At 37.5% G+C, this 13,579-nt stretch overlaps 1 protein-coding gene and 1 long non-coding RNA gene across 2 annotated transcripts; one reads left to right on the forward strand and one right to left on the reverse strand.

The window, feature by feature from the left end:
- Positions 1 to 3,162: 3,162 nt before the first annotated feature.
- Positions 3,163 to 10,134, reverse strand: LOC123693040 (acetylcholine receptor subunit alpha-like). The gene is made up of 10 exons (XM_045637945.1): positions 10,071 to 10,134; positions 9,853 to 9,992; positions 9,724 to 9,768; positions 9,302 to 9,411; positions 8,900 to 9,080; positions 8,705 to 8,820; positions 8,324 to 8,629; positions 8,011 to 8,166; positions 3,605 to 3,929; positions 3,163 to 3,499 (listed from the first exon to the last, which is right to left on the reverse strand). Exons 1-10 carry the CDS (start codon positions 10,132 to 10,134, stop codon positions 3,302 to 3,304), a joined length of 1,641 nt encoding a protein of 546 aa, XP_045493901.1. The 3' UTR covers positions 3,163 to 3,301.
- Positions 4,564 to 5,403, forward strand: LOC123693041. Its single transcript, XR_006751642.1, has 2 exons — positions 4,564 to 4,969; positions 5,057 to 5,403. It is a non-coding gene; the product is annotated as an uncharacterized LOC123693041 (long non-coding RNA).
- Positions 10,135 to 13,579: the final 3,445 nt, after the last annotated feature.

A 13,579-nucleotide genomic window follows, 5' to 3' on the forward strand; every position in this document is an offset into this window, starting at 1 on the left:
AGGCCGTCACACTCGGTTCCCCCCACCCCCTTGCTGTGCAAACAAGGGCGGCCCTCCGAAAAGCTGCTTCGCAGAGGCGGGAGGTCGCTCTGTTTTGGATTAAGGCGCACGCAGGGCTAAGGGGGAACGAAAGAGTTGACCAATTAGCCAAGGAGGCCGCTCTGGGGTCGAAGAGGAAACCCGACTACGATCTGTGTCCTGTTTCATTCGTCAAGCGTATCCTGAGACAGGATACGATCGGGGAATGGGACAGGAGATATGATGTGGGGGTGACGGCTGGAGGCACGAAGCTCTTTTTCCCAAGCGCTGCTGCTGCATACAAAATAGTTCGGAACATAAACATCACACACCACACCACACAAGCACTGACTGGACACGGTGGATTCGCCTTCTACTTGAACAGATTCAAGCTGAAGGCGAATCCACCGTGTCTGTGTCAGCCCGGAGTCGACGAGACGGTTTCTCACCTGTTGCTCGAGTGTCCGATTTTTGCAAGAGATAGATATGTTATTGAGCAAAAATTGGGCATCGCGATGACGGGTGAGAATCTGCCTGCGGCCCTGGGGGACAAGACGAGAAACGAGTTTTTAGAATTTTGCCAACAAATTGTGAGGGTGGTGAACAAACGAAATTGTGATAAGCTACTGTGATATTAGGGTTAAGTTTTATAAGTGTTGTGCCGTATTGTTTTATTATTTTCATTGTAATGTTTTAAATTGATGTAAGTTTTTAAAAATGTAATATTTAATTTTAGTATTTTATTATTATCTTGGAAATTTCATTGTAAATTATTAATTTGTATTTTAAACTTTATTTGTATTCATTTATTTTATCCCGTTTTTATTATTCTCATTGCAATGTATTAATAATGTAAGTTTTTAAATGTAATAATATTTAATTTTAGTATTTTATTATTAATTTGGAAATGTTATAGTAAATTGTTAACTTGTATTTTTTTTTTTATTTTAAATTGTATTAATTTAGGCCTAATGTGAATAAAAAGCTGTTTGGTATTTATTTGATTAAAAGAATAAAAAACACCTCTGGACTATATTCCAGAGAAAAGCACACAACACCCTGAGATGGCGGGTGCTTTAAAAAAAAAAAAAAAAAAAAAAAAAAAAACCTAACCTAACCTAGCCTAACCTAACCTAACCTAACCTAACCTAACCTAACCTAACCTAACCTAACCTAACCTAACCTAACCTAGGTTGAAATGGTTTTTACGATATACAATATATTATATCTCAAACTTTTTTTCTGATAAAAAAATATCGTGAACATTATTTGTTGCAAATTAAATTCTCTACAACTTTGGTCCAATAACTTTTTGTTGTAGATCTATAAATAAAAAAGTTATAAGCGAAAATGTTCAAAAATTAGTTATTTATATTATTCAATAAAACTTTATTTTATCATTTTACGAATAAATGATAATATGAGACCATTTTTGTAGATTGTATTTCGAGGAACAACTTTTATATTCAACATTTTTTCATTACGTCAATTATAGCTACCTAAGGTTTTACAGCGCTCTGAAGTGAGTAGGTACTATTTTTCAGTACTCTTAACTATACGTATATTGGCTATTGGCTCTTTTACCAAACTCCAGAACAATGGAAGCACATTGCAGAATATTTCAGCACTGCTTTTCGACATAAAAAAACGCGCTTCCAGACTTTACCTCCTGGGTGGTGGGGAAAAGAGTCAATAATTAATTTAAAAAATTTTGCAAAATTAATTAGGTATTAAAAATAATATTATAACAACAAAAAAAAAATACTGGTGACAAATTATTATTAGTACACACATTATAATATAATTATATTGTATACTGTATATTAAAGAGTACTTGAAATAGTACTCACTTCGGAGGGCTGTAAAACCATTTACTTAATTAAAAAATGTTGTAAATAAAAGTTGTTCTTCTGTTAGGTAGACCAAATCGTGAAACGTTAACGATTCAACGATATGGCCAAACTAAAGTGGCCATTTCATGAAATGAGCAAATCTACGATAAGGCCACGACATACATATAGATAAATAGTTTAACATTTCAATGGATCAGTCAGATAGTATCAATTTTAAGATAATAATATGGACTTATAGTATGGGGAAATGGAGTAAATATAATCAATGCTTTTGTATCACAAAAAAAATGCATCCGAGCTATACCATGTGGAGTAGGGCCTTTTGAATCCTGCAAACCCCTTTTTATAAAACTTAAATTAGGTATTAACTTTGCCGTGCCTTAACATACCTAATATTTGAAATTTGCAAATTTGTTAAAAATAATCAAAAATTAATTACCACGGCTCAAGAAATGTACGGTAATATGCGACATCCCAACAGACTGATACTTGACCATAAGCCTAGAACATCTTTGTACTCAAAAAACTGCCATGCTATGTGTGTTAAAATATATAATAATATTCCAGACGATTTTAATAAATTAGACGCAAAACAGTTTAAGACAAAACTTTATAATATGTTAGCCACATATAAAGTTTTGTCTTAAACTGTTTTGTGTAAATAATGTAATAAGCAAAAATTTTTATAATGTAAGGGACTTTTTGGGTGATAAATGTAATTATTGACATGAAGTATATTAATTATACATATAATAGACAATTATTGATCTAAACCTGTGTCTAAACTATAATAATTATTAATGTTTATATATTGTTTTTCTGATTATGCGGAGCTGTAAAAACTATGTTTGCATGCCAGTGAACTGGCGAATGTGTGGTACTTTCTTTATTGTAATAACTTGTAAACCACATTTGAGCAAATAAAGATATTTATTTATTTATACCAATCAAATAGCAGATTCAACCAGATGACGGCGACATCATAGATACAGCGTGATACAGCTGAAGAGTTTTTGTCTAAACACGTTAATCTCAAGAACTACTAGACCGATGACAGAAATTATTTGACCATTACATATGGCTGAATTTTCTGAATGCTAAAGCTATGTTCGTATGTACGACAGGCGTTGGCGGAGCAGCCCGCTGGGGTTTTCATAAAATGATATAGCACTTTTGTTTTGCACCCAGCAAAATGGGCACGCTAATACTTATTATGATAAGGTAATAAAAATGTTTGTAAAGACAATTATTAAAGTAGTCAGGATTCAGGTTTACTTAAAAAAAAACACAATTGTAAACAATCGATTTATTTCGTGTCTATCAAAAGAAATTCGACTTATATTCGATCACGTTATTTCGTCGTATAAACTATAGTTATAATAGAATTTTATTTACAATAAACACAATCGAGTAAGTCGGGGCGGGTGCGGCTAGCGCGGCGGCGGCGGGCGCGGCTTGGCGGCCGTGTACGCGATCTCGGACAGGCGCACGTCGATGGGCGCGCGCTCGTCGTACAGCGTGGGCGCCTGCAGGATGATGCCGGCCGAGCCCACCAGCACGGCCAGCGTGAAGATCCACAGGAACAGCCGGTCCAGCACCATCGCCACGTACTTCCAGTCCTCCTTCACCTGCGTCAAGTGGAACGCTTAACGGGTACAACTCAAAACAAGTTTACGAGTCGCACACCACAGAAGGGCACGTCTCTGCGAAAGCGAGGTCGTAAAACGGCTCACCCTCGTGGACTCCTCCTCTTTGCGCGTCTGGTCGGCGATGTAGTTGATGCCGTCGATGGCCTTGTGTATCTCGGGGCAGCGGTGCCAGCGGCGCAGCGTGTCGGCCAGGCTGGGCGCGTCGTGCAGGCGGCAGGAGGGCGCGGGCGAGCCGGCCAGGTCCCGCGCGCTGCCCGCCGCGCACGGCCCGCCGCCCGCCGCGCACGGCCCGCCGCCCGCCGCGCACGGCCCGCCGCCCGCCGCGCACGGCCCGCCGCCCGCAACGCACGGCACGCCCGACACGCCCGCCAGCGCCGGCGACCAGCCCTCGCTGCTGATTATCCCTGCGCTGCATAATGGACACGAAGCGTTGAACCTCCTCGTGTTCAAATGTCGACTGCAACTTTTAACTCAAAATAACGCAGTTTAGAAGAAGTCGAAGTTTCTCTGCTTCTCCTAAACTACGTTAAAATTGTAAAGTCGACTTATAAATTGATTTTTATTTTCATTAAATACTACACTGAGAAAAATTTTCTTTAGCAAAGTACCAATTTAGCTCGGTTAAAAATTATTCTGCTGCATTCAATTAAGACATATTTAAAATATGCATTAAAGCTTTGCTAGTATTATACAAGCAAGTATTGCTAAATATTCTTGGCTATTATTAAAAAAGTACTTATTTATTTCAAAATTACCGACTCGGTCAATATTACCTTTACCGAATTAGGTTCAAAATAGACAAGCTTACGTTATTATTTAATGATAAGCAAGTTATTTAATTTTAGACTTAACCATAGTTGGCTACTATTTACACAGAGTTCGGTTAAAAATAAACAAGCTTACATAATGATTGAATGACAAGTAAATCATTTAAATTTAGACATAATATTATTATTTAGCTAAAATTAAATAACTTTCTATGATGCATATAACCGTGTTTCTTACTTAAAAACAAACAAGTAACTTATTTATTGGAAGATAAGCACAGCTCGGCAATTAACAATGGAGCGAATACTATTTTTGACCGAGTAACTTGATAAAAATGAAACAAGGAATTGGCTGCGTAGCCCGCAAAGTCAGCCATTTCTATCAAATCATAGTCGAGTGACGAACGTGTCTGTTGAAGCGCCGCCTCAGCACCTACAAGGCAGATTCAAATTTACATTAAAAACTTTTCATCATCATTGTGAATTTTAATCAAACTATTATAGAAGAGCAAGATGCAGAAGACAAACTATTAGGGCTCAAAAACAGCCATGGAAAACCGTAGAACTAAAGTGGCAAGACTCTACAGGGACGAAGCTAATTGCTGCAAAATAGTTAACTATAGCTCCAATACCTCAATACAATGAATATGCGGCTCTTAAAAAACCCAAAGGATATCTTCTGGTGAGTTCAATTTTTTTGAATTTTTTGTCTGCTTTAGTTTAATTACTTTTGAATAATATTTACTTAGGTTTTTTTTATTTTTTACAGCTAGAAAAAGATTGTGAAAACCAAAGGACAATATATCACTGAAAGCTTCCCCACAATCAAGCTAAAAATATTTGAATTAGTAAGTTACTTCTGATCAAGCAAGATATTGTCATATACTTATTACTTTATTAAATACCTAAGTATAACTTTAGTAAATTTATACATTAGGTATAACATTAGGTAGGATATAGTTCCCATATAATATGTAAAGAGCTTATTGTACTTTAATTTTTTTTTGGTGCAAAAAATGTTTAAGTTTTAGCATTTATGATCATTTTCCCGACGACGAATGTGAATTATGTTTCAATGAGAATAAATTCAAATGTTTAAAATAACGGTTTTACTTGTTGGGTTGTAATAAAATTATAAGATCAAAAAGATTACTTATTCTCCTAACTTATTCCTAAATTTTTGTTTTTGCCTAAATTTTTGACTTATCAAATACATATAAGTACAATATTTAGATGTAGTAACTTGCTTACATTACCATAATGGTTGTTTGTTTTTATGTAAACAAACCTAAACCACTTTCATTATAGAACAAACTCCAACATCGCGAAATAAAATCAGCTGTTCCGTAGATTTTGGCAGAGTAGATAATTCCACTTTTGTATATGAAACAGCTGATATTTCTTTTACGATGTTGGATTTGGCCTTGGATTAGGTATAGACCTAATTAAAGTGGTTCAGGTTCGTAGTGTGAGTCATTCCTTAAAAGTTTTCTCATGATTTATATGTAACCCTGTTATTGTGAAAATTAAAACACAAAATAGTTATTGTTTTTTTGACATTGTGAATTGTGTACTATTTTTAAAAGTAGTAGTATCTAAGTGTAAGTAGTATGTTACTTGAAATGTACTGAATAAAGCTAATTTCATTAATGTGCATAATTTTCTTTCAGTTTCTTATAAGTTTTTGGTGTGTCGGCAAAATGAGTGTTATTTTCCTACATGAACGTTTCATTGGCTTTTTTTCCGACATGCCAAAATTTTGCCCCCTGCACTAATAATGGTACAAATGACAACATATCGAACTAGGTAAATATTTTCAGTATGAGCTGACTTCACATTGCATACAGGGTGTAACAGAAAGGGGTTACACATCTAAGCAGGGCGTGATGTACCTACTGATGAAACTGAACAATTTTCCCAAAGAACATAAGGTCAAAAGATGAAAATAATGGAGAGTTTTAATTTGTTTTTCATCTTTCGACCCATTTTTCTTGGGAAACGTTGTTCAGTTTCATCAGTGCATCACGCCCTGTTCGGATGTGTATATCCCCTTTCTGTTACACCTTGTATAGGTTTTACAAACATTCACAGGTCAGCTTATACTGAAAATATATAGCTTAATATGTGTCGTTTGAATTAGTACTTGCAACAAAGTATTTTAGCTATGGTTACCTAATAAACCCGCCTAAGAATACAGAGTAACTTGGCTAAATATACCAATCTTAATTGACTAGAAAGAACAGAGTATATTTAGTTATAGTTAACCAATGAACACGATTGACAGTACCCAGTAAATTGGCTACGTATACAAATTTTCAATTGAGTAGAAGTAACAAAGTAGATTGGCTGTCCCTACCCAATAAATATGATTAACATTATCGTGTTACTTAGCTAGTTTTACGAAACAACTTTGCTAAAAACAACAGAGCACGTTGGGTATTGTTAACAGAGTAACGCGATTCACTATAGTAAGTAGGTAAGTTATATTTACTGAGTGAATAGGTTAAAAGCAACAAACCTTTAATACGTATTTTTTGACCAGCTTAGTGGGTTTATATTACCAACATACGTTAACAAAGATGACTTGTATAATTTTAGCAACAAACTTTGCAGGCTCCCTCCGAAGCAAGTTACTCGGTTGTAAATAGCAGCAACTTGTTTATTTATAGCCGTCACGTTTTTTCAGTGTAGCAGTCCGCTCCGGCTTCGCCCGTGTTACATGTTTAAGTTTTCTCTCCATAAAAACCATCCTCGTACTTCAAGGAATATTATTATTATATTAAAAAAAAAAACAGTCCACCCGTTCACGCGTGATGCCGTGACCAAGGAAAACGGGTTTCATTTTTATATATTATATAGACTAGCTGCGCCCCATGGTTTCACCCGCGCGCGTGAATGAGTATGCTAATGTTCCTGTGGGAATATCGGTATAAAATTATGTATTTCCTAAATACATAATTTATACCGATATTAATAACTCAGGCCCCGGAACCACAGACACAATAGAAAATCTATGGCTCAATGGGTTAAAAAAAATAAATATAATCATTTCAAATCAAAATTTCAATCTGATTCGCGGTAACCGTTTAACCCATTGAGCCCCGAGCGGCCCGATCTGACCACGGAACACAATAGATTTTCTATTGTGTCTGTGATTCCGGAGGCTGAGTTATTAATATGCTTACTGATTAGCGCGACTAAATTGCTTAGCCCAAAATTACTAAATCTCGATAATTTTTAAATGAATGAATTTTCATAATATCCAGAATTGCATTTAATCATCATTTAATTATTTTTTATATTAATTCATGATAGCGATGATAATTATGAGAACCCTGCACTTTGTCGGTGTTTTTTATACGATCCTCTTAAACTTGCCCTACTGAGGATATAAATGTATGTTTCTACGGGACAACCCTGTGTCACATTGTTTAGCCAGATTTTTTGAAACAATTGCAATTAAAAAAAAAATGGTTAAAATATAAGTAAATATCCAAATTTGAGCTACCTATTCGAAATAAATATTATAATACTTTGAACTTAAAAAAGTCGTAAAAGTCATAGGACCTTTTTTTATCCGTATTTTAATTAAGAATATAAAAAAAATTGCCAGGTAGAAAATTCCTGGCAATTGTTTAAAAAAATGTTTATAAAATATGAAACGGGGTTGTCTCATGGCAACATTCATTTAGTATAATATAATCAGTAGGGAGAGACACTCACAAGCGGCTGCGGTGCGGGTCGAGGCGGTAGTGCGGGCGGCGCATGACCAGCAGGCGCGGCAGCACGTGGATGAACACGCGCCGCACCCACGGCGCCATCGTGTGCGTCTGCGGCGAGCGGAAGTGCACGTTCAGCACCACCACCGTCACGCATATACTGCAACACGCACACGAAACGCTCCTTACAACTTTAAACGTCATTTGTATAGACGTTCTTTTCAGTAGATATATTATAACAGTGGAGAAAATCGAAATCGATCTGAAAAGCGTTCATTTAATGAGCTATTGTTATATTATAGTAGCGTGGGTCTCACCTAAACGTATCCAGGATCATGGTGAAGAGCACGAACTTGCCGAGTAGCGGCACGACCAGCGAGGTCGGCGGGATGATCTCCGCCAGCAGCAAGAAGAACACAGTCAGCGACAGCAGGATAGAGATGGACAGCGACACCTTCTCGCCGCTGTCCGATGGCAGGTAGAACACCAGCACCGTCAGGAACGAGATGCCCATGCACGGGATGATCAGGTTCACGGTGTAGAACAACGTCTTGCGCCGCATCGTAATGTTGAACGTGATGTCCAAGTACGGCTCATCACAGCACGTGTAAAACTTTTCGTTCCTGCATAAAACAGATATTGACTATTTTGCCAAAAAAAAAATATACATGAACAATAAATTGTTGATATAAAAATACCTCACTGCTGGAACCTCTAATATATCCCATTCGACGGAAGTGTAAAATTCGCTTAGATCGACTCCTAATTCCACAACATTTGTGCCCTTTACTTCATCGATATGTCGTAAGTCTACCTATAAAGAGAGAACTGCGGTTAATTTTTAAACAATTAAGTAAATGAATATAAGTTCAAATACAATAAGAAATAGATACTTGAAAGCCATCATAAGTCCAAGAGCCGAACTTCATAATGCAGGTTTGCTGGTCGAAAGGGAAGTACTCGACGTCAATCTCACAAGACGACTTGTAGATGGCAGGCGGGCGCCACTCCACGCGGCCCGTGTAGTTCAGCGTCGCCTTAGTAGCCAATGTCACCTCAAAGTTTCCATCCGCACTGGCGACATACCCTATTATTACTTATCACATCTTTCTACTCACATTCAAAACCATAAATACTTATATGGAATGTGGATATCCTCCCATGAGAAATGAGGTATTTTTGATAAGGTTGGGAAGTGGATGGATAGGAAGGGGCTGAGGTGAGTATGGTAAACATTATAATTTCCCTCTATATTACTATACTCTTTGATTATAATTGCACAATAGTTTACTCACTTGTTATACAATACTATGTCAGGACGCCAAATGTGATCTGAAGGTACGTGGAGCATTTCCACTCCACCGTATTCACGAGGCTCCCACGATAATTTATAATCGTACCAGCTCTGTAAAGAAGATATGCATTTTATATGTAAATTTTTATAGGGACTGGAACATGCTTTCTAAATCTGTGTTCCCTGAAGAGTACAATTAAATATAGTCTTCAAGCAGAGAGTGAACGGGTATCTACTAGGGAAGCGCGTACTACATCAGGCAAGATTGTGGTCAAACATTTCCCTATCTATGTCATATGTCACGCGTAACGGAAAAATGTTACTCTAAATTTTTTTCCAACCCCGATAAAGAAGTTTCACTTCAATATTATGTACATACAATATACATAATATATTTTCACTAAATATTAAAATATGACTTACTTGCTCGACCCATAAATTGGTCGTCATAATCTGATTCTTCAAATTCTGAAAAAAATAGGTTAAATTTAAGTAAAATATAGGAGACGATAGCAGTTTAGCAGAAGCGGGCGATGGTCGATAAACACTCACAACATCGATGAGCTGGCTGAGCTTGAGCTTGATGCGCACGGTGAGTGCGTCGCTCACGTTGAGCACGGGCCGCACTAGCTTGTTGTAGTTGCTGAGCAGGTCGTCGTAAAGCCGCTTGGCGTCCGGGTTGCCGGCGCAACCTGCACAATCAATCATTTCAAACTGTTGAAGTAATGGAATGTAAGGCACGAACTGATAACCTGTAACGAGGGGCGTACCGGCGAGCAGCAGCGCCAGCAGCAGCAGACGCGCCACGCGGGCGGGCAGAGCGCGCGCACGCATGTCGGCGCGCGCATGTTGTCAGCGCATCGCGCGCGCCGCGCCCCGCCTGCCGCCGCCGCCGCCCGCCGCCGCCGCCGCCCGCTCTCCGCCGCGCCCGCGCCCCGCGCCCCACCCCGCTGCACTGCTCGCGCGCTGCGAACAATGCCAACAAGAGCTCTCAACACACTCAATCACCCACGCATATTATTCAGTCTTTATGGATCACGAAAGAGAAGATAACCCGAGGCAATGGCATATAATAATAATAATAAATTATTTATTTAAGATTTACAAGGACCCACTACAAAGTTACAAACACAATACAAAAATTACAAAAATCACTAATATACATAATATAAAATTAACCTCATAGAACCTCACAATCATAAAATTGACATGTCACAAAATATCATCAATCAAACAGATATAAAATCACAAAAAAAGAAAAAAAAATTGAATACGTAATAAATAATTAAAAAATGTGTGCGTGTAGGTACTAGTGTACACACGTAAGAAGTGAAACTTCTTTATGACCTTATTTTTCAAAAAATAATTTACTACATATATGCAACTTTACAGAAATACGTCGAATCACGCGTGGTAGGGATAAGAAAAAGATGGCGCGTAACGGAATAATGTCACGCGTAACGAAAAAATGTTACACTAAATTTTTTTCAAACCCCGATAAAGAAGTTTCACTCCTTACTTTTAAAATCTAAAAAATACAAATTATTATACAATTGATACTTCACGTCTCATCAACACATTAATAAAATGTTCGGGTAACTATAATTGGTGAGTCAATTTTTTGCGATAATGCATTTAGGATTTCGTTGGGACTTGCACGTAACCGTTGGAGTAGTGAAGCTGTCTTTTTTCGCAAAATGGCATGAAAATCATTAGTATGAGCCTGCGCAAACAATTCAGACGCAATACCTCGGCAAGCCCATCAGCATCCTAAACCCATTATTATATTGCACCCGTAATGCATTCATACTATTTTTGGAGTACTTGAACCACAAGCTTCCCGTGTAGAAGTTTTGGCAATAGGCTTTGAATAAAGTTATGTTTGCCTCTTTGCTACATCGGGCGAACCTGTGGGCCAGCATATTGCATTTAGCCGCCAGGGATCTCCTCTCACGCTCAATGTTAGCTTGATCATTCAAGTCCTCCGAAACACCACCACTGCCCGAGATATTTAAATTGTTTTACCCTCTTTAACGCTATTTAGTAGACAAGTGGCTTTCTGTTAGCGTAAAGTTTGATAGAATAGATTGTGAATGTATGAGATTGACGTAAGCTGGAGATACGTTTATCTACAGCTTACGTCAATCTCATACATTCGTAGTCTCTTCAGCTTTATAATCTTATATATAAAAATGAATCGCAAAATGTGTTGGTAAGCGCATAACTCGAGAACGGCTGAACCGATTTCGATAATTCTTTTTTTATTATATTTCTTGAAGTACGAGGATGGATCTTATGTAGAGAAAATGTAAACATGTACCACGGGCGAAGCCGGGGCGGACCGCTAGTATTAATATATAGCTGATATTTATTTGTCATCGCGCAACCCAGCCCAAGGGTACGTAACGTAAACGTCATTTAGACTAGGGTACTATTGACATACCAAACATCATGCTTTCCATATCTTAGAGAAATCAATAACATATGAAATTCGAAATTCTGAGGCAGTCACAATAAGATGATTAAAAAACAGAATAATTTCACTGATATGCACTGCCAAAATACCCTCATCACTAATTGTTACAGCTAAATTCATAGTATTGAAGTATATTTTATTGTTGTCATTTAATTCGCGCGAAACGCCAACGTAAAGTTTAAAATATTTTTTTTAGCATTGGAAAGAGAGTCGAGCTTATCAGAGATTTTGAATGGCTGTAGTGCTAATGACTATCTGTGCCTTTTACAAAACAAGAGTAGATCAGCTAATAATTGTAAATACTTTCCCACCTAACTTTGTAGATGCTGGTTTTGCTTTGTATTTCAGTTGACCGCGAAATTGGATATCATAATATTTGGATGATATAATGATATTTCGATGCCTAGGATTCTAACTCTAGGTGAAATATTAAGGGGGATTTAAAAATGAGAAGAGAAACAAGAAATAGAGGTTTTAGTCATCCTTCGCTTTATACCTTGGCGATTTTTGAATAGCTAGAGTAAAATTCAGGCCTGTACTGGCGACCCCATAACAGTATTTATTGCATTGCATGTGCAAGATCGACTGCCTCCTTGGTACAGTGGTTGGCGCGTGAGCGTAGTACCGAGGGGTTCGATTCCCGGTGGTGAAGAAGAAAAAAAAAATGGCTCGGTCTGGCAGGTCACATAAGGCTGATCACCTACTTGTCCCTAAAGAAAATCGATCAGTGTAGCAGATGTATCTGCCGCTTAACCCACTAGGGGACACGGGAATTCCCTATATGTGCAAGATGAACTGGGTGGGAGAGAGCACACAGCCCGGGAAGACTTCAGAGTTAACTTTAATTTTTCTGCATGTGTGGAATGTAGGATTATAATCATCACGATAATTATAAATTATTTAGATAATCATTATTGTCATTATTTATTTATTTGGTTATTCGATAAAAGAGATTCGTGCCAGAAATTTATTTACCTACACTAATTAGTATAAATCAACATGTAATAAAGTTACTGTGGTTTTTAATTTTTAGAAAATCATCAATCTGTCGCTGTGTATAACTTGTCGTCGTGTTAAGTGCAAGGTCGGTCTGTTCGTACATTCACGCAGCTATTGCAGAGTTGTAGAGCCGTCACAACGAAATGGGTCGTGCTTTATCACCGTGTGTAACTGTTACATTAATGGCAGTGTGCACTGCATGTATCATAGTTAAACGGGGTATTATAAGTGCATCAGTACCTATTTTTTTAAACCAAAACGCTTTCACTCACACCATGTTTTAATTAATTTACTTTAAAAATTTTGTCAACGATTATCCTACACCTTAATTATTTATTCTATCCTACTAATGTGAGAAAATATGTGAAACCTTGTGAGGATGGATGTATGTTTTCTATTCTGTCCGCCACAAGCAGCTAATCGAATGTGTTTGGGTCATTGCTTGTCAAGTCATACCTACATAGGCTACTTCGTAACCTATATAGCCTATATTCATCGTACGATACCACGAATGGAATCGCGGGTTCAGTTAAACAAGTATACAATATACATGAATTTCTGGCTAAATTGCAAGCCATTTTAGAAATAATCATTATCAGAGGGACTGCAGGTGGCTGCGGGGAACTCTGATTGTATAATATATCGTCTGTTGCAGCACGAAATGCTTAGTTGGCAAAAGTAGAAACATGTTTAAAACGCTAGCATTAGCATTATAGTATATAACTAAATTAAAATTAACGTTACATGGAAGCGGGTTGAAGCCTGACATAACATTCATTTTACACGGCGAGATTTAGTAATTCC

The sequence above is a fragment of the Colias croceus genome, chromosome 7 (assembly GCF_905220415.1).
Source record: "Colias croceus chromosome 7, ilColCroc2.1".
NCBI classification, from domain to species: Eukaryota; Metazoa; Arthropoda; class Insecta; order Lepidoptera; family Pieridae; genus Colias; species Colias croceus.